The sequence below is a fragment of the Electrophorus electricus genome, chromosome 4 (genome assembly GCF_041902795.1).
Source record: "Electrophorus electricus isolate QZ-2024a chromosome 4, ASM4190279v1, whole genome shotgun sequence".
Taxonomy (NCBI): Eukaryota; Metazoa; Chordata; class Actinopteri; order Gymnotiformes; family Gymnotidae; genus Electrophorus; species Electrophorus electricus.
This window is the reverse complement of record NC_137500.1, coordinates 32,488,195-32,515,000: the sequence shown is the minus strand read 5'-3', so window position 1 is coordinate 32,515,000 and position 26,806 is coordinate 32,488,195. Positions and strand designations below refer to the sequence as shown.

General features: G+C 42.0%; 2 protein-coding genes across 10 annotated transcripts in view; both read left to right on the top strand.

Moving 5' to 3' along the window:
• thsd7ba (thrombospondin, type I, domain containing 7Ba) overlaps window positions 1–12,114 on the top strand; it is a 154,022-nt gene extending 141,908 nt beyond the window's left edge. For 5 of the 7 annotated variants that reach the window (XM_081713346.1, XM_081713349.1, XM_081713344.1 and 2 more), the window contains 7 exons: window positions 1,859–2,054; window positions 3,609–3,782; window positions 5,056–5,151; window positions 6,490–6,572; window positions 7,570–7,762; window positions 8,796–8,883; window positions 10,365–12,114. In XM_081713346.1, the coding sequence (XP_081569472.1) occupies window positions 1,859–2,054; window positions 3,609–3,782; window positions 5,056–5,151; window positions 6,490–6,572; window positions 7,570–7,762; window positions 8,796–8,883; window positions 10,365–10,461 (927 nt within the window). In that variant the 3' untranslated portion in view covers window positions 10,462–12,114. Of the gene's footprint in view, window positions 1–1,858; window positions 2,055–3,608; window positions 3,783–5,055; window positions 5,152–6,489; window positions 6,573–7,569; window positions 7,763–8,795; window positions 8,884–9,400 lie in introns of all 7 variants that reach the window. The other 2 variants (XM_081713348.1, XM_081713347.1) reach the window with 2 other exon arrangements.
• A 3,523-nt stretch (window positions 12,115–15,637) lies between these two features.
• Window positions 15,638–20,915, top strand: LOC113585227 (histamine N-methyltransferase). 3 transcript variants are annotated; one of them, XM_027022619.3, is made up of 7 exons: window positions 15,641–15,849; window positions 17,461–17,601; window positions 17,746–17,798; window positions 17,889–17,996; window positions 18,288–18,418; window positions 18,825–18,918; window positions 20,145–20,915. In XM_027022619.3, exons 2-7 carry the CDS (start codon window positions 17,465–17,467, stop codon window positions 20,498–20,500), a joined length of 879 nt encoding a protein of 292 aa, XP_026878420.2. In that variant the 5' UTR covers window positions 15,641–15,849; window positions 17,461–17,464; the 3' UTR covers window positions 20,501–20,915. The 3 variants fall into 3 exon arrangements, with proteins under 3 accessions (XP_026878429.2, XP_026878420.2, XP_026878411.2); XM_027022610.3 differs by lacking the exon at window positions 15,641–15,849 and adding an exon at window positions 16,882–16,970; XM_027022628.3 differs by lacking the exon at window positions 17,461–17,601 and having other exon boundaries at window positions 15,638–15,849.
• The last annotated feature ends 5,891 nt before the right edge of the window (window positions 20,916–26,806 follow it).

Below are 26,806 nucleotides of genomic sequence, written 5' to 3'. Positions count from 1 at the left end.
ATAAGGGGCAGCCAGGGGCAAAAGAACCATGCTGCAGAGAGTAGAGTGCTCAGTCTGTCTGCCAGGGCGGCCATTTTACCGCATTTTATTTCTATTTGGAAAAGGTGTGTGCATACATGGGGTCCCAGGTGAGGGACTCTGGGTCATTGGGATGTGAGCCTGCTGGGGGTTTGATGTACGGTGCAGTAGCTCCAGTCATGTGTTTAACAGAGCGAACAGTCCAGGGACTTCCATTGCTCCTCCGGGCTCTCACTCTCAGTCCGGGGACTTCACACTGATTTATCGCTGTTTTTAACATACTAAAACAAAACAGTGTGATTTATCCCTGTCTTTAACATCCTAAAACAAGTATGATTTATCACTGTGTTTAACATACTAAAACAAAACAGTGTGCTTTATCAGTGTTTTAACATACTAAAACAAAACAGTGTGATTTATCACTGTCTTTAACATTCCTAAAACAAGTGTGATTTATCACTGTGTTTAACATACCAAAACAAAACACTGTGATTTATCAGTGTGTTTAACATACTAAAACAAAACAGTGTGATTTATCATTTCCTTATCATACTAAGACAAGTGTGATTTATCACTGTGTTTAACATACCAAAACAAAACACTGTGATTTATCAGTGTGTTTAACATACTAAAACAAAACTGTGATTTATCATTTCCTTATCATACTAAAACAAAACAGTGTGATTTATCACCGTGTTTAAAATACTAAAACAAAACTGTGATTTATCAGTGTTTTAACATACTAAAACAAAACAGTGTGATTTATCATTTCCTTTAACATACTAAAACAAAACTGTGATTTATCACTGTGTTTAACATACTAAAACAAAACAGTGTGATTTATCATTTCCTTATCATACTAAGACAAGTGTGATTTATCACTGTGTTTAACATACCAAAACAAAACACTGTGATTTATCAGTGTGTTTAACATACTAAAACAAAACTGTGATTTATCATTTCCTTATCATACTAAAACAAAACAGTGTGATTTATCACCGTGTTTAAAATACTAAAACAAAACTGTGATTTATCAGTGTTTTAACATACTAAAACAAAACAGTGTGATTTATCATTTCCTTTAACATACTAAAACAAAACTGTGATTTATCACTGTGTTTAACATACTAAAACAAAACAGTGTGATTTATCATTTCCTTATCATACTAAGACAAGTGTGATTTATCACTGTGTTTAACATACCAAAACAAAACACTGTGATTTATCAGTGTGTTTAACATACTAAAACAAAACTGTGATTTATCATTTCCTTATCATACTAAAACAAAACAGTGTGATTTATCACCGTGTTTAAAATACTAAAACAAAACTGTGATTTATCAGTGTTTTAACATACTAAAACAAAACAGTGTGATTTATCATTTCCTTTAACATACTAAAACAAAACTGTGATTTATCACTGTGTTTAACATACTAAAACAAAACAGTGTGATTTATCAGTGTTTTAACATACTAAAACAAAACAGTGTGATTTATCATTGCCTTTAACATACTAAAACAAAACTGTGATTTATCACTGTGTTTAACATGCTAAAACAAAACAGTGTGATTTATCAGTGTGTTTAACATACTAAAACAAAACAGTGTGATTTATTATTTCCTTTAGCATACTAAAACAAAAAGATGGATGAGTGTCCATTCACTGGGCACAGATGTGGCATGTTGTATGCTATGGCTCTTCATGGCTCTTCCTGTTTCATGCTCTGTAGAGTGGAAAATCTGTAGAATTCCCATGGGCTGCTTCCTGGCCTGTGTTCCACAGCATGTTGTTAATGCTGTTTTTTCTGCTGGACTGTAATTCCCGGCCCCCTGTGTACAGGGTGCTGAATGTGGTGAGGGGGTGAGAGAGAGGAACCTGTCATGCATTGTGCACTGGGGCCACTGGCCCGAGTCACCAGGCCCGAGGCCAGATGCCCCCGGCCCGCCCCTCACAGTGGAGGAGGAGCGATGTGGTGAGCGGCTCCAGAGAGAGAGTGAGCAGGAGCTACAACAGCTGTGCTTCCTTCCCTGCCCAGGTACACTAACCCTGCAGAAACAACACCTGCCCAGGTACACTAACCCTACAACACCTGCCCAGGTACACTAACCCTGCAGAAACAACACCTGCCCAGGTACACTAACCCTACAACACCTGCCCATGTATACTAACCCTGCACCAACAACACCTGCCCAGGTACACTAACCCTGCAGAAACAACACCTGCCCAGGTACACTAACCCTGCAGAAACAACACCTGCCCAGGTACACTAACCCTACAACACCTGCCCATGTACACTAACCCTGCACCAACAACACCTGCCCAGGTACACTAACCCTGCACCAACAACACCTGCCCAGGTACACTAACCCTGCACCAACAACACCTGCCCAGATACACTAACTCTGCAGCAACAACACCTGCCCAGGTACACTAAACCTACAACACCTGCCCATGTACACTAACCCTGCACCAACAACACCTGCCCAGGTACACTAACCCTGCAGAAACAACACCTGCCCAGGTACACTAACCCTACAACACCTGCCCATGTATACTAACCCTTCACCAACAACACCTGCCCAGGTACACTAACCCTGCACCAACAACACCTGCCCAGGTACACTAGCCCTGCACCAACAACACCTGCCCAGATACACTAACACTGCAGCAACAACACCTGCCCAGGTACACTAAACCTACAACTCCTGCTCATGTACACTAACCCTGCACCAACAACACCTGCCCAGGTACACTAACCCTACAACACCTGCCCAGGTACACTAACCCTGCAGTAACAAAACCTGCCCAGATACACTAACCCTGCACCAACACCTGTTCACATACACTAAAGCACAAACACCACCAGGATTTTAGCTCACATCAAAAGTCAGAGAGTAAGATTGATTTATGTTGTTTTTGTATTGTGGTGTAAGTAAAAGCTTTGAGAGATTAACCATATCCTGAAGAATGTCAATAGAAGCAGCATTTTGCACTTCAGAAAATACAAAGATGTGGTTCTTTTTGTTATAAACAGCACAGAGTGTCATGGCTTTCACTGTTCCGTACTGCAGTGCTTTGTTAGTGTGAGCGTGCGTTGTACACACACTGCTCTCGTTTGGAAGCCTTAACTGGGCCTGTTCTGGTCCTCTCACTGCCCAACACAAGGTCTTCCACATGTGGAGCTGAGGTTATCTCAGCTGGAGCAGGGATGTTCACAGGACATGTGAAACAGAGAGTGAGTGAGAACATGATCAAGTGTAAGAGAGAAAGAGAGAGAGAGAGAGAGAGAGAGAGAGAGAGAGAGAGAGAGAGAGAGAGAGAGAGAGAAAGAATGAAAAGCTGGAGAATTGGAGTGGAAGATTGACAGGGTGCGTACGTGTGTGCGTGGGCAGGGAGGGTGCTGCTTTAAGACCCTTATCATTCAAGATCTCTCGGTTTCGAAGAAATATTATTGTTATTAGAAGGTTAATTTGGGGTTGATGAAACATTTTTGAGGCACTATTAGAGTGTTAGTTGATGCTACTTACTGTAACTGTAACATTCTGATTCTGTGCTTTAGTGTTATTATATGATGATACTTCTATTGCAGGCGACTGTCACCTGACCGAGTGGTCGTCATGGAGCTCGTGTCAGCTGACGTGTCTGGAGGGGCGGAGCTTTGAGGCTGAGGGACATCAGGCTCGGTCTCAGGCGGTCATCATCCAGACAGTGGAGAACCAGGAGAGCTGCCCACAGCAGGTGTTTGAAACACGGCCCTGTAAAGGTAATACACACACACACACATGCCTATACACACATGCGCGCACACACACACACACACACACACACACACACACACACACATGGCTATACACACATGCGCGCACACACGCGCGCACGCACGCACGCACGCACACACACACGCATGCCTATACACACATTCGCATGCACACACGCGCGCACACACACACACGCGCGCGCGCACACACACACACACATACCTATACACACATGCGGGCACACACACACACGCGCACACAGGCACACACAGACACACATGCGCACACACACACACGCATGCCTATACACACATTCGCGTGCACACATGTGCGCACACACACACACGCACACACACACACACACACACACACACGCCTATATACACATGCACACTCACACATACACGCACACACACACGCACCCACACAGAGGCATGCCTATACACACATGCACGCGCACGCACACGCACACACACCTGCATGCCTATACACACATGCACGCACACGCACACACACACATGCACATGCACACACACACACGCATGCCTATATACACATGCGCACTAACACATACATGCACACGCACACACACACACACACACACACACACACACCGATACATACATACACACAAACGCGCACACACACATGCGCACACAAACGCACACACACATGCGCATGCGCACACACACACACACACATGCCTACATACACATGCACACTCACACACACATGCGCACGCACATACACACACAGACGCATGCCTATACACACATTTGCGTGCACACGTGCACACACACACGTGTGCACACACACACGAGCACACACACATGCACACATGTGTGCACACACAAACACATGCACACATGCCTATACACACACACACACGCACGCGCGCGAAGACACACAAGCGTGCAAACGAATACACACACATGAAAACATACACAACACATACACATATGTATACACACACTTGACACGTACAAACACACACACACGCATACCTGGTGAGCCAAACCTCTAGAAAATCTGTGCCACAGTATGTGATCCCAGTCAGTTCCACAATGTCCGTTGCACATCAGAATTCTTCTGCTATTGGAGTCTGGGTGATGCTTGTAAAATAACAATTTGAAAAAATTATCAATGTTGTATGTTTGTTGTGTGTGGGGGTGTGTGTGTGTGTGTGTTGAAGTGGAGCTCAGACATCTGTGTCAAAGTGTATGTGCAGTGCTATAAGCTAATAGAGCTGTTAAGTTTGTACCTCTCTGCTTGCTGTAGGAGGGAAGTGTCACAGCTATGAGTGGCGGACCAGCACATGGAACAACAATGAGAGGAGCGTGTGGTGTCAGCGCTCAGACGGGGTCAACGTCACAGGTACCATCCCCATGCTGACACGCGGGACACGCGTCCTCCAGCTGTGCGCACATGAAGGGCATGGGCTGGGCCGTTGCTCATGCTCACGTGCGCTTCATCACTGACTGCTCACGTGGGCGTGGGAGGAGACTTCTCGCCTGCTGCCCTGCTGTAGTCTGAATGGCACTGCATGACTACAAATGCTTGGCGTGGTTCATTAACCCTTTCATTGCCTCCCCTGACCTGTCTGCTGGGAGGCTTGGTCCTGATCAGTGAAGCTATGACCTGTGTCACATGCACCCCTGAGAAGACCAGAGCACACTGACACCATAGTGGTTCACCTTCTGTCTCCTTTGCTTATTGAACATTTATCTCGCGTTACTTCCACCACTGACACCTGTCCAGGGGCGCTGCATCCAAAGACACGAATAAAGAAAGAAAGAATAATAAAGAAAGACTCTCCGCTTTCAATCACCAACCCTTCAGTTCAGAGGGAGGAAGGAACTTTAAAGCCATCACAGAGATGATTTCCGTACACGACTGAGTGGAACGTTCATCGAGGGAGCGGCGGTTCAGCACCACCTGTGCGGCGTTGCAGTAATCTTTGGTTAAGTGGTAGTATGACGTAAGGCTCTGTGGGCTGTTGCAACTACTGCTCGAGTACCTACAGCGTCAGGCAGAGCCTCTCAATCTAAAAACCAGGGTTTCATGCAGGTCACGTGCTTTCTGGTGCAGTTCACTCCTTTTTAAGACAGCTCACGTTGCTTCATATGCAGGTCACGTGGGTTTTTATGTGGTTCTCGTGGTTTTACATGTAGTTAACATGTTTTTTTACGCAACTCACATGGTTTTCTATGCAGCTCACGTGTGTTTGTTTTTTATAAAGTTCGCATGGGTTTTTATGTGGTTCACATGGTTTTTTTTTTTATGTGGGTCACGTGTTTGGTTTTTTTTTGCAGTTCCATGGTTTGTTTTCTGTTTGAGCTCCTCTGATGACTTCAGATCAAGGCAGAGTGTTAAAGGAGTCCAATCAGAGTTCTGAGACTCCCTTCTCACACTGCTGCCGTCATCCATAAAACATGGCGTTTTACCTCCATGAGCCATACAAATGTTATTAAAAAAAAAAAAGAGCCACTAGCACCTCCACAAAGTGACCAGGGGCATGGAGAGAGCAGGGGCTTGTGGATTAGAAGCAAGGAATCTCAGGGCCAGGGAAAGGGAAACGTTTAGACGTAGCAAATGACGTTTCACGTTTCCCGCACTTTTATCATTGCTTGTAGAATGCTTCAATCTCTGTGCCAAACGGCCGTAACTATGGCAGCGGTTATTGTTGTTTTTGTTGTTGTGTCCTGCTGACAGGAGGATGCTTCGAGATCAACAGGCCTGCAGGCGTGCGGCACTGCCATCCGCCCTGCACCAAACCCTTCTCCCAGTGCAAGCAGGTGAGGGTTCCTGCCTCACCACCACATCTGTAAATACAACCACATGCATTTCACACCAGGAGGCTCAAAGAAACAAAATGATTAACCCTCCTTTAGAGTGTGTGTGGGGTTTCTTTATTTATTTTCATTGTTGTTGTTTTGTTTTGTTTTTTTATTGTTTTAATTGAATTCCCTTTGTATAATAATACCGTGTGTCTGAAGTATCAGATCAAAATGTATTATTATTATGATTAAGGGGATGATTTAGGGGTGGATGAATTTGCATTATTGTGCAAAGGAGCCAAAACTCCAGAGAAAGAGAGAGCATGTGTGCATTCAGAGGTTATTACAGGTCAGGCGTGTGCTTCTGGCCTCCATTATCAGACACTGTGAAGTTTATCAGACACTGTGGAGTTTATCAGGGAGAGACTGTGGAGTTTATCAGACACTGTGGAATTTGTCAGACACTGAGTTTATCAATCTAACATTTCCACTGGTTCATATTGTGGAATTTTGGTTCAGTCCAGCAGAATAGAATAAAATTAAATAAATAAAAATTGTAGACGGAGAGCCCTTTTTCTGGAAATGAGAAATGGATCTTCTGAAACAAGTCTTATGAAGTGATGGGTAATGGTTGTATTTAAACCAAAGAGTAAGGTTGGAGTACTGATCCCTGTCAGGCAGTCTACATGGACTTTGCGTATCTGTTCTTCAGTTTCAACCATATTAATATCATTATATATGCAAGCTGTTATATCCTTCTATGTGAATCCTACAGCGCTGTGTGTATGTGTGTGTGTGTGTAAGCACCTGTGCGTCAGATTTTAATAACCACAAATACAGTGCGTTTTAAGGACGATAGCTAAATTCATGGACTTCTTACAGTCTGTTCTACACAAACACATGAGTGATAAGTGTGAACATGCAGGCGATATCTGGTATACGTGTGTGTGTGTTCAGCCCTGCGGAGAGTCCCTCACGGGTGCTGACTTGCCTTCGACACCCGTGTCCTTTGCAGAGCGGTGTGTGTGGCTGTGAGAGGGGATACACAGAGGTGATGACCACGCACGGCTTCCTGGACTACTGCACCAAGACCCCCGGTGGCGATCACAGGAAGGCGGATGTGAAGACCAGCACAGGGAGGCAGAAGCCAGGCCCCTCGCAGATCCAGGACTTCTTTGGCGAGTGGTCCCTGCAGGCCCTTAGCCCAGGTATTTGACATGCAAATGAGGAGTAGTGCCGTTGTCGTGGGGATTCGCTGTGTTGGCTGCGTGCCATTGGCTGGGGCCTTTGAGTTACAGCAGATGAGCTCACAGCCTTTATGGGGGTCCAGAGGAGGTGCTGATACATCACACGGTTTAATTAGGAGCCGACGTTTAGGCCTAGCGGACGTGCCGCAAGAAACGAGTAGGAAAGGTGAGAGGCGTCTCTCTGCCGCAGGTTAATTACGCTGTGATTTCTATGAGCTGTTTCGGCCACAGCTTCAGGCCAGTCCTGATTACATCCAAATTTACTGTTCAGCGCTCTAGCTACAGCACACCACCTTTCTCACGTTTGTTCAACTCTCTGAGCTGGAAGCATGTAATCCTTTCCAAAACACTGGCGGTGTCGAGCAAACATTAGTCCGAGTTCAGAGCGGAGGGAGGGGCCCAGAGCGACGCCCAAAAGAGCTCCGGTCCTGTTCTGTCAGAGCTGTGACTCAGAGCGAGGCCCGGAAGAGCCCCGGTCCTGCTCTGTCAGAGCTGTGACTTTGTGTTGAAAGGTGAGTTGAACTGAGAGTTGGCCTCGGTCGGCCTCATCCAGGGGCCCCACCATCACACTCCTCACAAACGTTTGTCCTTAGACCCTCTCACAGTGCCCTCCACAACACTGGTAGACTTGGGTTTCTATCTGCTGTAAAATAAATAAATAAAACACTAAATGAATTTTGTTTAATTTATCTGCCTTTTAATAGAACTGCACTGAATTAATATGTATCACCCTTGAAATACAGTGCAGGATATTACTGCGATCGGACATGATCAGAGCTCTTCCTTCACCCACCGTCACATCAAAAAAGAAACCATCCCATTCACTTTGAATTCAGAAAGATCAATTTTGAGTCACAGGCAGGTTTTCAATGAAACTGCCTTTAGCTTTAAACTAAAATGGTGCAGTCTGCAAATTAAAGTCAGAAAAAGAATTTGAGCCTTATGGTTACTACGTGCCAGCCTTACGGGGGCCCTATGGTTTGTGTTGGCACAGATGGGAGGATAAAGATGTGGGTGTATGGGGCCACAGCTGGAGGCTTCCTCCTCATCCTCTTCATCATCGCCATGTCCTTCCTGTTGTGGTATGTATAACATCCTCCTGTAAATGTGTCATAATGTGGAAAACACAGCACGCCTGCCAGTGTTTGATACCTGCCCGTGTGGCTTTGCTCTGAACTGAAGACAAGTATAAACGCAAAGGCTAGTAAGGATGCTAACAGCACTCATGTCTGATTTGATGATGTAGTTGGCGGGTGGGGGTGGTTAGGGGGTATGTCCAAAATTACCCTGCTAGCTGCATGCGCCAGTGGTTTTGGCTGTGAAGTGGCAGGCTCAGCTTAGTTTGAAACACAGCACATTACTGCCACCCAGTGGCACAACAGAGTCCGCAGATGGAATCTAAGAGATCCACATTTATTGTGTGTCTGAGATTAAGAGAGCTCAGCTGGGATCCACTCCATGTCATTAAGCATTGGGGCATGGACTGGGAAACTGATTCCAGATCAGTTCTCTAGTTCTCAGAAGTGGTAAATGGTGAAGATGTGCCGAAAAGCGTCTGTGTCCGTTTTCATTCCCTGGTTTACTCATGTTGTTTTCCAGCAGCAGGCCAGCAAAGCAGAATAAAAAACTATCTCCTCCTCAGAAGGCTCTGGCGCTGGCCTATGATGGAGATGTGGATATGTGATTTGCATTTTAAGGAACAGAACCCCCGGAAAGTGGGCCACCCAGACACCCACTGAACTAGAGAGAGCTTTCATACCATCCCAGCACACCTTTGCATTCCCACAAAACTGTCAGGAACATCCGGAGAGAGTATGGTGGATCCGGAGAGAGTTGGGAGGATCCAGAGAGAGTGTGGAGGATCCGGAGAGAGTTGGGAGGATCCAGAGAGAGTGTGGAGGATCCGGAGAGAGTTGGGAGGATCTAAAGAGTGTGTCGAGGATCCGGAGAGAGTTGGGAGGATCTGGGGAGAGTGTGGAGGAACTGAAAAGAGTTGGAAGGATCCAAAGAGAAGCCACAGCTTAGCCAGCTCACACGGATGTCGACAGGAAGCGCTAACCTTTTGGAACTTGTTTGGACAGTTTGGTTTACATTACCACCAGAGTGAAGTGTGTGGAACCAATATCTTTGTGTTATTCCATGATATTCAAAGACGTTCCGAGACATGGCAAATGACATTCCATGGGCCAAGGCTCTCTGACACTTTCTGTGTTGAATTTTCTACAAATGAGACACAGGACAGGTAAAAGGAAGACACAGGAAGGACATTCAGAGTGACTCCTCTCTGTGTACATTGCACAAAAGACCAAACTGACTTTTTTCATGAAAGTTGAGAATAAATCCACAGATGTTATGCACTATATTAGTGCTTTACCATTCTTTTATTTATTTATTTATTTTCAAACTGTTTGTGAACTGTTGTCATGGGTAATGCCACATGAATGTGTGTACATGCAGGTCTGACTGTTGTCACAAACTCTGACCGGGTGACTGGTCTCACCGGGGATGAGCCCGTGGTATCAGTCTGCAAGTCTTTGTTTGACTTTTAACCTTTGACCCACAGGTGCTGTTCCTGTCTGCCCCAGGCCCACTGTTTGGTGCCTCTGTACAGTAATGGCGCGGTTAAAGAGAATGACACTAAGGAAGAGGTGTCTGCATGAGTCTGATTGGATCTGACGTACTGAGTGGATCTGACAGCACATGGACCATTCGGCTTAGCACAGAGCACAGTCTGGAAGTCTCTGTAGGGCTTGGCGTATGTGTTTGATTGGGGTTTTTAATGGAAGGGGAGCTGTCCACAAACACCTGGACTACCTCATTTCAATTAATGAGGTTTAACTGACTCATTTCCCATCTGTCCATATTTTAAAATGGTTCTCAAATCCCTTTGCCCAGTATAGTAACACTTGCCTTTTGGGCCATGTTTTCAGCCCTAATGTTCACACTTTTTATTACACTGATGTACCAGTTATGTTTGTCTATACTCCCTGCAACCTAGGAGACAGTTCTCTCATAAACCCTAACAGCCAGCATGTTTGTGTCCATGTGTTACGCAGCTGTAGATCAGGAGTGCAAAGCAGAAGATAGTTCTAGCATTTTAATTTGCTCATGACTGATTGTTCCGAACAGACAGCTGAAATGCTCCCGTCCCCTGAGCGTCGCATGTGCTCTAGATGTGCCCCATGCTTCCTTAAACATTTACATCCTGTGTTTATTAAATATAGAAAAATACAACGCCCTACTCCAGAAAAAATGACCAAACGCATGGCCAGTAGAGGGCAGTCTTGCTTCACGAACTCTTTGCCTCCAAGAAGCATCGGTATGGCCATGTTTATGTACACACACACACACCTCTATGGCACAGCATTATCGCTTGTCCTTCATGGTGTATATATTTGTTTCAGTCATGTTGGTGGAGTATTCGATACAGGTGAGTACATCACAGAGGTGGTAGGTGTTGAACTGGACTTGAAAATAACGCAGACCAAATGAGCACAGAGCTCCTCCCTGAATCCCACCTGAGGCAGCTCATGGATATCCATCCATGAATCCTCTCAGTTCAGTAGGACTTCAGAGACTAAGCACATAGCTGGAAATCCCGGTATATTAGTTTTTGATGATTCCCGCTACCATTCTTTGTTTACTTTGTCTACTCTGACCAGACATGTGACACATCACATGATCGAGGCACTGATATAGCCTCAAGCAAGCAAGATGTGAAAACATTTAAATACAACCTTCATCTGAATAAAGTCTTTTTAGTTTAACTGCTGTTACAGTTAGTTCAGACTTTGGGCCCATTTGTGAATTAATTCACCGCTAAAAGTACCTCAGACATTGTACAGCCTTTGATCGATGTAAAGACATTTGTTTTGGGGTTTGTTTTTAAACCACAGCACAAACCTTGGGGAAATGGCAGTATCTTTATTGGGACCCAGTTGTAGGTGTGCATGCTTGATTCATTTTGGTCAAAAAATATCTTGGATTATTCCTAAAGTGGCCTTGCCGTTTTTATCCTTCAACTGATCCTTCAGTGTTTTAATGGACGTTTGAACGTCACACTGAATAAAACTGTTTTTGTGGCCTCTTCTGTAGAGTTTAGATTATCTGCAAAATATACAGTCACCTGGAAAACACTGGATTTTTCTGTTTACATTGTAGTTTCTGTTCTATGTGTACTTGATGAGTGGAACAAAAGTATTAATAAATTGTGATACTCTGTGAGTTAAAGCTGGACCTTGCCGTTATTTGGGTGTGGCAAGAATCACAAAGAAAGTATTTGCACCAGGGGTGTTTCTAGCCTTCCTGTTGTACAGGGTCAAACACAGAATTAGGAGGTCACAGTTTGTCCCCTTTATCTTGCCAGTCAGTCAAAGGGGCAGAATTGTGTTTAACTTTATTTTTAAATAAAGCACCACTCCTTCTCCCTGTTCAGTTCATTCACTTCTTTCTGTGTTTTACTCTCTCTCTCTCTCTCTCTCTCTCTCTCTCTCTCTCTCTATCTCAACACCCTCTCTCTCTCTCTCTCTCTCTCTCTATCTATCTATCTATCTATCTATCTCAACACCCTCTCTCTCTCTCTATCTATCTATCTATCTCAACACCCTCTCTCTCTCTATCTATCTATCTATCTATCTCAACACCCTCTCTCTATCTATCTATCTATCTATCTATCTATCTATCTATCTATCTATCTATCTATCTATCTATCTATCTATCTCAACACCCTCTATCTATCTATCTATCTATCTATCTATCTATCTATCTATCTATCTATCTATCTATCTATCTATCTATCTATCTATCTATCTCAACACCCTCTCTCTATCTATCTATCTATCTATCTATCTATCTATCTATCTATCTATCTATCTATCTATCTATCTATCTATCTATCTATCTATCTCAACACCTTCTCTCTCTCTCTCTCTCACTCTCTCCATCCCTCTCTCTCTCTCTTTCTCTCTCTCGCTCCTTGTGCATGTTTTCACACTTTCTCTCTGTTCTTCACACTCCTGCTCTCTGATCATTTGTTAACTGCTCTCACTTCTGTCACCAGAAAAGTTTTGTGTCATAGTTACGTTTCATTTGAATAATGTTGTGACATGTACATGTGAAGTGATTCTTTTGAGACGTAAAACTACATGTGAGTGGTCTGGTTTGCTTTTGCATCATTAGTTCATGCTTGTCACAAGCTTGCAAAAGAAGCAGGTTACTGATTACATTTCTAATGCTATTGAATTAGCAGTGCCACCTTTTGCTAACATAACCGATGCATTTGTTAACTTAAGTAGGTAATGCCTTTGCTTTAGTGGTCTAATATGTGTTTATGGCAGGTTAAATGGTTATAAGGGCTAACCTTCACATGCGTTATCATTACCTTATCTCCTGTTTGGCTGACTTGCTTTGAAATTCTAGCATAGGTCAATTTCTAACGCTAGCTCTGTATAGTGAACAGAGAACCAAGGGAAAAGCAGTATCTGTATTTGAGTGATACTAATGTTTGTGTCATGTAGTTCTGCTCAAAAATCCAGGTTAAAACATAAAACCCTTCATATTGACATTTGAACCACCCCCCACCCCCTGCATGGAAACATTTTACTGGGGAACATGCTCCATTAAACTGGGTCTAGACTCCACCCTGATTTGCACAGTGATGCACTTTTTGAAATCAAATGAAACAGGGTTTAGACTAATCCTCAGTCGCCTGCTTCTGGGGACCTTGACTTTCCAGTTCATAAACTGACCTGTCTTGCAGCTAATCTAACTAGCCAATTTTCACATAAATGTTTTGTCTCTGTTTCGGGTTTCTCTCTTCGGCCTTGTGATGTCCTGCTTTTTTGGCAGGCTGAATGTTGTCTGTGTCAAGTGTGAGGTGAATGAACTTTTAACAAAACTGTCACACTCGTTTCAAGTCTTCTTACTACTCCTTTTTACACTGCGAGTGTTTGAGACGCTCTTCGCTCTTCACCAGAGCAACGTGCATCTTTGTCAGTGTGACGGGGTGTGTGTGTGTGTGTGGGGAGGGTTGGTGTGGTTCCCTTAGCACCTTCATCTACCTGCACTACCAGGTGAGCTACTAAAGCTTTTGGAGAATAACACGTGATGGCTCTTGTCTCGCTGCAGGGAAACTGGGGATGCCTGACCAAACCCAGCAGGTGCGTATTCTTAATCTTATGCGCCTAAATCAGGAAGAGTAAACTGGAATTACCTTGTTCAATTAGGTTGACATATTTGTGTAAAGAGCTTTGACCAGAGGTCAAGACATCTTGATTTTCAGCTGGAGAGAAAACAGCAGCAAACACCAGAGGCAAATGCAACATCTAGAATTGACTCTAGAATTTTTTTAGCCCTAGCTCTTTTGTTTGAACAAATGATGTGACAACATACAGCTGACCGAGAGATAACTGTGTAGCCAATGACTGTCCAATTACCACTGCTCTCATAAATTGGGACTATGTATAAAAAAGACTGTAATTCCTGCATTAGTTCACCTAATATGGGAAGGAATGATCTGGAGTTATAGAGAATTTGCACTTTAACAAATCATTTACCATTTCACTTCAAATGCACTTCAAATAGAGAACAGAGCTAAAGGAATTTTAAAAATCACAACACTGTCCAAATATTTATGAACTGTGCATAAACTGCCCTTTTTTAAATACTGTGGTGTCGCCTGTGGTTTCTTGCGTCTTCCACATACGTTTGGTTAGCCATTCATCACACACGCTTGTTATGGCCTTAATAACTACCCAAAGTCGTAACCTTCGATGGACACTCAAAAATCTACTTGTTAAAAGGATGTGGGTATGGAAAGACTGAATGCTCTTTATAACTTGTCTCTTTTCTTGTCTGTTTTTCTGTAGGTGCTGCTGTAATCCGCGCATGCCCAGTGCATTCAGCTTTTCTAACGCCCACTGGTTCTTCAGCAAAGGGGAACCTCTGCGCTCTTTTATTTAATCAGATCCTTTTTATTAAGCATTTCATGTTCCTTTGAACATGGTGAGAATTTAAGACATTTTGTCACCAAGACCCAGATGAGCCGGGTGTGAATGGAGCGATCTCATCACGGCCTGTTTGGCTGTTTAAGCTCCTCCACACATGGACTGGGTTTCACACGTCCTTCCACACGCAGCCTGCCAAATCCCCACTCTTCCTCTAATCCTGATTTATCACTTCTTACTGGCCAACTGATTTATAGAAAGTGTGGTATTGCCGGACTGGCTGTGAATACTGCTGTGTGAGTATTTAGCAGACCTTCAGGGAAACAGCAGCAGGTCAAAGGCAGGTGTGTGGAATTCCTAAAGGCTTCTGTTTCATTGTTTAAATAGAGGAAGTGAGGACTAGAATTTCATATCAAAGCTCCAGTACTCAAAGAGGTTTTTTCCCGTTCGGACTGACATAGCCTGTGGCAAATGTGTCTCAACTGAGTAGATTCACACTGACTGAGGATCACATAAATCCATTCACCCATTCAAGTTTTAATTAAAAATCTACTATGGTTACTTAAAAAATGTTTATAAACTCAGACTGAATGTTTAAATAAGGAAACCTGCATCTACAATAGCCTACTGCAGCTATTTTTGGAGCACTCTAAACTTTAGACATATGGAAACTGTAGACATAGGTATAGCCTTCAGTGAAGCTATGGAGATTTGGTTGTGCATTACCAAACATTTCTGAGGTTTGTTAGTCTGGCCTACAGGTTTGCCAGTTGATCATTTATCTCTGAAATGTCCTGTGCATGTGATGATTTACAGAAAGATAAGCTCTGTCTGACCCTTGACCTTTAGTTACTGTAAGCCCTAGTAGTACTCGTGAACTCCCCCTTATACATCAAGCCGTATCTTATCATTCTTGCCTTTTCGATAGCGATTGAAATTGGCGTACTGACGCGGTTCTGCAGGATGGTGCATGGTTCTTCAGGACAGAATCACCATGTCCTGGATTCAGGTGAACAAGAAGCTTCCATCTACCTCACGTGTTAAACAAAAAGCCAAGTCAACGCTGCACTTTGCTCTCTGGAAGAAAACATTCCTGCACATGTGGTGAGACAGGACCACTCTCATTCACACCAGTCACTTAGTGATAAACACAAATGTCATGAAACAAATTAACAACAAAAATGTTCATTCTCCTTTCTAAAGGTCTATTCTAAATTCTGACTTAAATATTATCAAGATTAAACCATATGTAAGCTTTATGTGCTACATTAATGAACATTAGTAGTAGTAGTAGTAGTAGTAGTAGTAGTAGTAGTAGTAGTAGTAGCAGTTATTATTATAAAATCCTCCTTTATCACAAAATAAACATTTTAACACATTGTTGTCATGTTGTCAGATTGTTTAAACACATTCTCACGTTGTTATCAGATTGTTGTCTCTGTATTAATGTCTGATTTGTCTTTGGGCTCTACCTGGGCACCTGAACACTTTTAGTATGAATCTGTATGAACGAGCAGCATATATTGTGGGTCGTTTATAAAATCATATCAGAGTGCACAGTTGTGTACGGTTCTGTGCAGTTCACACACACACAAAAGTTCCTAAAACCTTCTTGATTGTAATTGCAATTCTAGACAAAGAATCAAATAAGAATGCACATTTGTTTAGCTGTATGTGCAGGGCTATTATGGTTCAAAACAGCACTGAAACGTGTCTGGAAGGTTCTTTACATTAAAAAATACAGATTGGTGGGGGGTGCAGAGTGGTTGTCGTTTGATAGCGCAAAGGGATATTACGATATGTTTAAAGACGCAAGTTATAGATTACATACACCTATGAGCTAACATGTTAGGTTACAGACTGAAACTTTGTGCAAAGTGAGTATTCGGGGAGGTTAACACAAATTCTGTTCTAAATCAGCAGAATGGATCAAACTGTTTGCATGGGGACTGGGACTTTTAATGGTTGTGAGGGGTAGGTCTTATATAGACCTTCTGTTTGCATGGGGACTGGGACTTTTAAGGGTTGGGAGGGGTAGGTCTTATATAGACCTTCTGTTTGCATGGGGACTGGGTCTTTTAAGGGTTGGGAGGGGTAGGTCTTATTTAGACCCTCTGTTTGCGTGGGGACTGGGACTTTAAGGGTTGGGAGGGGTAGGTCTTATAGAGACCTTGTTTTCCACCACTCTGCTTACCGTTCACTTTGATCACTCACGACAGGCAGACGTAAGTCCTAATTCCTTGTGTTATGTCGTAAAATCAAATCGATAAATCAAAGATGTCGTAAATTTAAATGTGCGTTTAGCTGAATCTCACGTCGAAGACCAGTGCTTTCATTTTGTGCTATTGAATAAAGAATGGCGAAGTCTCCTGGTTTCAGTGAATTAGTAAGATACCTAACCTGTGCACATGAGAAATATCTCAATACCCATAGCTTCGTCTTTTGTCTTGAATGACCTCGACGCGCGCTTACCAACGTGTTGATAAATGCTGTTTTGTACTCAATAGCTTGTGAATTCTGCGCTTTCTTATGTAGCAGACAAAGTTAGGCTTTGACCTGTGTGTCCTTGCAAAAGGAATAATGACTGGACCACACATCGCCATCAGCTAGTCCACTTTGACAAGCGTGCATGCACCAGCGCGTAAGTCGCTGCGCTCGCGGTGGGTTCCGCGTGATTACAGAGGGCACGCGCATGCCTGTGTTACTGCGTTACAGAAAGATGGCAGCTCCGCTTCCCAGTTTGGTAGACGATAATCCCAGATACATGAAATCATTCCAGGTTTTTTTGGATAGTTCATCGGAACACCAGAGCATTAAGGCATTTATCAATGGACCTCTCGCGGAAATATTGGCCAGGTACTTGCTCTTGTGTCACAGAAAATGGACAGGTACATGAGTCCTGTAATAAAAACATAAAATGTGTGAACTGTTGACTTGCTGGTGTTAACAGTGGCGTAACAATTATTGTTCTATTAATCTTCCCTCTCTATCTCACTGCAGTATCGTAAAAGGGAAAACTGCCCTCAACGTGATGGGGGTGGGAAGTGGTTCAGGTACAACTCTTCATACCTGCATTATAACAGCCCTTATACCTGTGTTATGCACATTCTGATGGTACGTAACACACCTCATATCATTTCCAGGTGAGATCGACTTGGAGATCCTTCGCCAGCTCCAGTTACAGCACCCAGGAGCAAAAGTGGATAATGAGGTGGTGGAACCCAGCAGTGATATGCTTCAGAAATATAAGGGTACTGACTCACACTGCAGCATTTTTGATCATCTTCACTCTGTTCTTGCTCCCACCAAATTAATGTGACATTCAGTACACCAGATGAGCTGATTAAAATGCTGTTTTTATTGTACAGTTATGTACACAAGTATAACAAAGAAGTATATTATTAGTACAATCAGTATTGGTACCCAGATCAGTAGTAGTAGTAGTAGAATAGCAAGAGCAAAGTCATGTGCATGGGGACCAGTCAAAGGGTAGGACTGTATTTACTTAGACAGATCAATTCTGTTATATTCATTTTGTTTAGATTTAGTGGCGAAGACTCCAGACCTTGATCACGTTACCTTCACATGGAACAACATGAAAACGTCTGAGTTGGAGAAGGACTGGAAAGAAAGGAACCCTGAGAAGAAGATGGATTTCATCCACATGATACAGGTTCTTACATCAGCTGTGGAGTAATGCTCCCTGTGGTGCACTGTGGTGTTCATATGGCCACTGTTCAGTATTATTTCCTTCATAGGCGTAGTTGGGGGGCGAGAGATGTGCCCCCCCCCCCCCAATAATTCCTGCTCTCGCATTACTCATGTATAATGTGTTAGGTTGGGTGGTGTGAGCAGTGGCCGCACCTCCCCACCCTCCAAGTGGTAATGAAACCTTACACCACTGGGTTCATTTAATTCTATCGACGACTAACTGGGATGATTGGCTCAACCAGAGAGCACCAGCCCTGCATCAGTCACTCTCTTCTACTCTAGTCAGCCCTGAGAAATGTTGGCAATCTGATCCTGATGTAATATTTGTTGGTTTCATCACTTCCTGTTTTGTGCTTGGTGGGCTCCAGGCGTTGTACTATGTGGAGGACACAGAAGCTGCGATCTTGTTCTTCCAGAGCTTGTTGGAGAAGAACGGCAAACTCCTCCTCATTCTGGTCTCAGGTGAATGAATCCGTTAATCATTATGAAGTTAATCAAAGATGAATGAATCATATTTATGTTTTGATACCTGTAGCTTTATTAGGGAAATTTAGGGGAAATAACTGACAAATTACCACTGGGCATGTATAGGATTATATTTCCAATTAAAATGTTTGGGTTTTTTGTTATAAAAAAAACTACTATCACCAGCCCAGTGTTTTGGGAAAATGTAATACATTTGCTTATTTACACTGAATAATTCACATAATTTGATCCAAAATTGACACAAATTATTTACAGGATTATTGTTCAAATTGAACTGTTTTGGTTTGTTGCTGTAATCCACCAGCTGCCACCCAATACAGAATTAATTTGATCCTAATGTACAATTTGTGTTTATTTCATCACTTGGAGTTTGTATCCCGGCCAACTGATCTTGTTAAGGTGAAGGTTACTCTAGTGGGAGCCAAAAACAGATTGCAGTAGTTTTTTAAACTACCATTCAGTGTCGTAAGAGTGAGTTTATGATGGACGTTCCTGGCGTGACCACATGAGGGCAGTGTTTGCTTTGATTGCAAGGTTGAACCCAGATCTCCCACACCAAGTTCATAATTGTGTTGCCACACCCTGGTTAGTGAGTCAGATATTGCATGGGGCAAAAATGGGACATTTGAAATGAGTAATATTTTGGTGATGTACAGACATGCATTATTAGTTTAAATTGTGGATAGTTCTCGTTCATTCTATCTTTTTCAACCGTGCCATTCTAATGGTCCTAATTCACAATATACAATATACACAATATACTAAGTGGAACTTTGTCTTTTTTGTATACAATATCCTGGTTAAAATTCAATCAGGATAAAGATCAGCACAACACCTGGGAGAAGTGCTACTGTCATACAACAACCCTGTAATGTTATTAAAAACGACTGCAGCATTTAGGGCAGGTGTTAATGGACAGTTCTTTTTCAGTTTTTGAATTCTCCTGGTGGCTTTGCCCTGCATTCTTAGATTTCTAGTGATGTCCCTGGTGGCAGAAATACCAGATTTCTCACATGGCCAAAGTACTTGGTAAATATCTAATTATCTCGGCTTCAAACTCAAGCCTTGGAGCATCCTGAGACCGTGAGAGTGGGTCCAGAGGACTGGAGCTGGGAACGTCTGTGCTTTAGGAGACAAGCCATCATAGAAGTAGCATGAGCAGGCATGATAATAATTTCTCTACCACACTGCGCTCCCTGCAGGAGAAGGTAGTTGGGCAAAACTGTGGAAGACTTACGGGCTCCAGTTTGGCAAAACCGACATAAGCCAGAGTGTCACGATGGGAGACATCAGGAGCTTGCTGGACTCCAGAAGGATCCCCTACCAGAAACATGAGCTGCCATCCAAAATGGACATCACCAGCTGTTTCACTTCTGGTGATGAGAAAGGAGAGTTGCTGCTGGACTTCCTGACTGAAGTGCCGGACTTCAGTAAGAACGCCTCCCCAGAACTGAGGGCAGGAGTGCTGGACCTGCTCAGAGGCCCAGACTGCACCCAGGAGGTGGACGGCAGAATCATATTCAACAATAACCTAGAAGCCCTACTGCTTGGTCCATAGCCCAGAGAATTCAATTTACTCAGCAGAGAGACTTAAAGGTGCACCTAGTGAGATAGTTTTTTAGGTAATTTCATCAGTTCACCTAAATCTGTTGCTAGCTTGACATCGGTAATTATCAGATGTTTGTCAGTATGGCTTCAGTGTCTTTGGCATTATGAGTTCTTAAATATGATTGTCAATAAAATCATAAAACTATTTCTTTGTATTTCACAAACATTGCAAATTCAGTGCATATTCATTACTGGCAGACAGGGACAGTTTTTGCAAATGTCAGCAGTTTCTCAGGGTGCCCAGTCAATAAAGTTCCCATGAGCCATAGGACCAATACAAATGAGATTTATGTGTTGATGTTAAATAGTGCATGCTTAAATGTATATGAATGTATTTTAAAACATGCCTGCTATCTGCTATTGTAGCAATTGTCTTCAGTAATCTTATTTCCACACCACACCTGGTACATAATGTGAATGCAGATGCGTGCAAGTAGGCAGACCAGCGATGGCTACAGTGTAGGTAACGTCCTTCAGAGTGACTTTGTAACCACAGTGTAGGTAAAGCCCTTCAGAGTGACTCTGTAACCACAGTATAGGTAAAGCCCTTCAGAGTGACTCTGTAACCACAGTGTAGGTAACGTCCTTCAGAGTGACTCTGTAACCACAGTGTAGGTAACGTCCTTCAGAGTGACTTTGTAACCACAGTGTAGGTAACGCCCTTCAGAGTAATTTTAGAACCACAGTGTAGCTAATGCCCTTCAGAGTGACTTTATAAACACTAGTGTTTTTCATTCGGGACATTGGTGCTGCCACACTAACTGCAGATTATGTAATTCCAGCACTAATGCTCATACAGTGACAGGTGTGTCAACTCTTTAGTGAGTCATGTCAGTTGGCTCAGCTCACCAATAAGAGCCAACTCTTGGATCTGATTTGGATCTCAGGTTTAACTTGAGACTCCATGTGAGGGAGTTTTATCATCTATTTCACTCATCTTAAAAACAAAGTCTCCTCTTCAATTCTCCCATCATTCACTTAAACAAGCCTTCAAGCAGGCTGGAAGTGATCTTGGATCAATGGCCAAGGTACTTGACAACCTGGACTTTACCATCAACAAATAAATATTAAACTTTACATTAGATAGAAAAAGGCATGACACAGCTTAAACAAATTTATCATAACGTTACTTTAACATCACTTCCACAGCCAATACCGTCAGCTAAAATCAATTATGTGTTCAAAAATCAATTCAAATATGCCAGACTTATCTACATACATATCATAATTTAGAACCATTCCTAATGCCTAAAAAACTTATTATCTAAGATATTAAAAAATAGTGAAATGTAGTAACCACACAGTTACACTCCCATTAAGAGACTATGAGGAAAATTTATTACTAGCCCCTGGATGCCGAGTTTTGGATTAAAGTGTGTCATAATAATTACCACATGACCAGCAATACTAACCTACAATGCATTCAGTACAAAATAATACAGAGTACATTACACTACACAAAAGATGCTTAAAATGGGACTCAGTAACCTGTACATACTTTACTGAAAACACAACAGTGCACACCTATCAACCAGTTTGGCAAGACATCCTCACCCACATATCCCATGCTTTAAATAATTCTATCTATACAACATCGTCTTTAGACATAATCAACCAATACGACAATTTAAAAAAAAAACAAAACAAAACAGGATACTATATATAGTATTAATAATTGACACCCCCAAGGAAACATACTTATGAATTGGAAAGCAAACAATAACATTAGTATTACCCACTGGCTCTATTAATCTATTCGTATTATTAAAACAAAAAAAATCTATTAATAGACTATATATCAATGGAACAATTATCAGAATTAGTCAGTACAGTGAATAATGAACCTAGTGGTTGGTGAGTTTACCATAAAATATCATTAACTTACCAGAGTACAGTGAATAATGGCGAGCTAATCATTAGCCATCCTTAGCGAACTCGGACTGAATGCTCTGATGGCCTTTAAAGTTTAAGCGCAAATAAAGCCAGGATCTTTTATCGGGTCAAGCAATACCGACCATGAACCGACTTTGCTCGTGTTACCATAGTCGCCGGCATCACACAGTTCTCTAGGTTTTTGACTTTATATTTTTTCATGCAGCAAATCGAGATGCAAACATGTACAAGTTTACCAGAATGAGTAAAAAGTACACAACGAAGTGCATGCTTGCGGATCTAAAAACGGAACATTACGTACGTAACGTTTTGTTTTTTGCCTTTAACTCATTTACCTTCAGGATAGCATATACGTCTTTGATTGACAATTCACGAATACGACACGTTTTAATTTAAATCTAACACCATAGTTTTAGGCTACGTTCATACAGTAGGTAAAAGTAGCCCATATCAAAATTTTAAAAAATATTTCACACAGATGTATCATTTCGATGGCGGTGTGGCAGGTAGCCTTAAGTGGGACCTGCTAATAGTTGTTTGTGGGCTTTAGGATGTTAAAGGCCCAGGCTTGAGATACAGAGCACAGTACAGACGAAACGTGCAGAACAGACAAAACGTACAGAGCACAGTACAGATGAAACACACAGTACAGGCGAAATACACAGTACAGACGAAACACACAGTACAGACAAAACATCTTGAAATCACCGGTTTTGTAACAGCCAACATGCAGAACAAAAATGAAGGTGTGAATGACTAGAATAAATTATTAAACCTTAAGATTAAGAAAAATATTTCTGCTTCCAAATGTTATTTTAATGATGTTTCTTAACTACAAACATACGGTTGACACCGAAGCTATATATTGTATACACGCAACCGTCCTCTTAAACCTGTCAGTGTTTAGTTTGTTGTCATTACAGACATGGAAATAGTTGTGTAGCGGCCAGGGGGAGAGGGCTTGTCGTGGGTGACTAGAGAAACACAGGCCCCGAGGTGAACGGCTCTTTTATTAATGCCATTTTGTTAGTTAACCACAGGGTGGCAGTGTGTACCCTAGAGTTGAGCAAGTCAGAGCACGGGGTAGGAGCTATTGTAGACGAAGGAACAACTAACCCCGTGAGCATGCGCGTTGTAGGAAAATAAAAATATAGAAAAATAAAGATATAGACAAATAAAGATATATAGAAATAAGGATAGCCAGAAAACATGTTAAAGTTGTGTAATGAGGCCAGCTGTTTCACGGTTGTTGAGGGTGAGCCCTCAATTCCAGGCCTGGCTAAGATGGAGAAGGGTGGAAAGGGTTAGTTTGACTTCTTTGTAATATACCCGGATATGGGAAATAATAATAATAATAATAATACTAATAATAATAATAATAATAATAATACTATTACTACTACTAATAATAATAATAATAATAATAATAATAATAATACTCCTACTATTACTACTACTACTAATAATAATAATAATAAATTTATATAGCATCTTTCATAAACCCAAGTATACTTATACACTCTACAAGCGAGAAAAAAATTAGATTTAAGCAGAGGTGGATGTGTTGGCCTTGGCTGTAGGAGTGTGTGTCTGAGTCAGTATTTAAGGTGTACCTGTGGTGGTATTTCAGGTGTACCTGTGGTGGTATTTCAGGTGTGCCATGGTCATAATAGAGGAAACATTTTGTCTGAAATTTGTCTGTGATTCTCTTTATCTTTGACCTCAGAGTCCCCTGGGTGTGTTCCCTGTAATACAGCTATGCAGGATTTAATCACCTCATCCAACTAATTACAATTATTAACTTGATTCGCCCTGAAAGCTTAAGGAACATGTGTAGCACTGTTGTTCAGTCTTCTGTCATCCAGTCTTCTAACAGCCCAAGAGGAGAACTTAGAGACAGACCTCGCATGTTGGAAGGAAATAACTCAGTCAGTACTAAGCAGATTTTGTCAAGTGCCAGGACATTTGGCGCCAAACCTGCTTAAACTTGCTTTTGTTTTCCTACGGGTTCCACACAGGTTTGGTGAGAAAGCAGAGGTCAAGGTTCATTCAGCACTCCCACAATGTTTTACCTGGCTATATTTGTTTACATATCTATATCTATCTATCTATCTATCTATCTATCTATCTATCTATCTATCTATCTATCTATCTATCTATCTATCTATCTATCTATCTATCTATCTATCTATCTATCTATCTATCTATCTATCTATCTATCTATCTATCTATAATTATTATTATTACTACTACTATAAAAATTGCTTTGTAGTGCCTATGGGCACAACGTTCATGTGTGTGTGTTTTTTAAGGATATTTGTATTTTGCATTTCCATGGTGAACTGTTACGGTGCACCAGGCACCACAGGCCCACTGTCACACACACACACACACACACACACACACACACACACACACACACACACACACACACACACACACACACACACACACACACACACACCTGCCTGCTCCCAATCACCTGATTATGGACTGTCTTTATTTTTTGTTTTGTTTTGTTTCTGCTTGCTGCAGTCTTTTGTTACTTTTTGTAATGGAGAATGAAGACACTTCATTCCCCCAAATGTCACAGGAACTGTGACCTCATGTGCTGCTTATGCTCACATTATATGTCATCACTGTTCATATCATAAGAAAATATAGAATCATTAAGCTGAAACCTGATATCTAAAACTGATATTTCAAGCACATTAAAATATGTACTAATACCATAATCTAGGTGTAAAAACTGAGATACAATTGAACTAGAACATACATCTGCCTGTGGTACTGCTACTTAGCATGTATGACACCATCACCTTGACAACCATCTATTTGGAGAAAAAGCTTGTAAATAATTTTGAGTTACATTTAGACCTACATTTACATTTACAGCATTTGGCAGGCGCTCTTATCCAAAACGACTTACAAAAGTTTGAGTAAACAGAAAAATGAAACTTGAAGCTATAGACATTGAATCCAGTGATTCACTGTGGCCCGGTACAATATTAATTTGTTTATTTTTTATGGTCTAGAGATGTGCAGAAACTCAGTGTTTGTATTTGTGTCTTTATTTGTTTAGGCAGCAAAATTATTTGCATTTGAATAAAAGGGCATCCATGTTGGAAAAAGAGGTTGGGGTTTGTGTGCAGCAAATGAGTTGTCAGGCTCAAGTAACTCAAATCCAATGTTTTGCCTTAAATGTGACACAGATCTGATTTTTTTATGGCTATGTGGACATGCAAATCTGATCTTTTCAAATCAGGTTTGAATCACTTGTGTATGTGGTCCTGATTGCCTGGACTGTGGCCATGTGACATGAATGGGGCTTTTTATCGTAGTCCACGTGCTTAGCATTGGCATCAGCAGCGCAGAGTAACAGACCTGACTGATGTGATGCCTTTCTGGTTGGATGCTCTAAGTCACTATACATGTTCCAGCTGGTTTAGCAGGCTGTAGCTAGTGTGTTCATTAGAATCAGAGAACCTAATTGTATTACTCCTATTATCTCATCTTTGCACTGGCTGACAGTTCAATTCTGCATTGACTATAAAATGCTTGCCCTAAAGTATAAATCTATAATAAACTAATAAAAAATTTAAATACAGTTTCTAGCAACCAATCTATCTGTCACTATGTCTAGCTATCACTTTCATAACTTTTCATGATTTTAAGGTGTGTGTTATTGTGTCTAGTAGAGGTATAATGGCATTTATAAGGGGTAGTTTATATGCCCATATTTTAGATTATATAAAGCGATGGAACAAGCAGTGTTTCTTTGGGATGAAGCCACATTAGAAAGTAAATTCAGTTCAGCAGAGGATAGAGGATTCCAAGTATAAGGAATTACAAGGTTACAGGATTCCTAGGATAGAGGTTTCCAGGTAAAGGGAATTACAAGGCTACAGGATTCCTAGGATAGAGGATTCCAAGCCTAGGGGATTCCTAGGAGAGAGGATTCCAAGGATAGGGGATTCCAAATTGTGCTTTGAGATCAAGAGTTGCTTCATTTAATGTTCCCAGGATGAAGCACAAAAACCTTGGTGAAGCAGAAGCAGCCTTCTGGTATTACACTATTAAAATCTGGGACTCTTTACTAATTCCAGGAAATGGTGACACCGGGCTGACGTAGCTCGACTGTGATACCCAGGACAGGCCACAAAGACAATATGGACATAGATGCCTTTCCTTTTTCGGGAGGTTACAAAGTCCTAGTAGATGAAGTTGATGATAACACAAAAAGATCTGTTGGGTATACAGCTTTTGTACATGAACAAGGCTTGACCTTTCCAATGTTCTTGCCAAATTATCTCTCCATTAGAAAAGACCAGCACCTTAGCAAGTTATGACACCACGCTCTCTA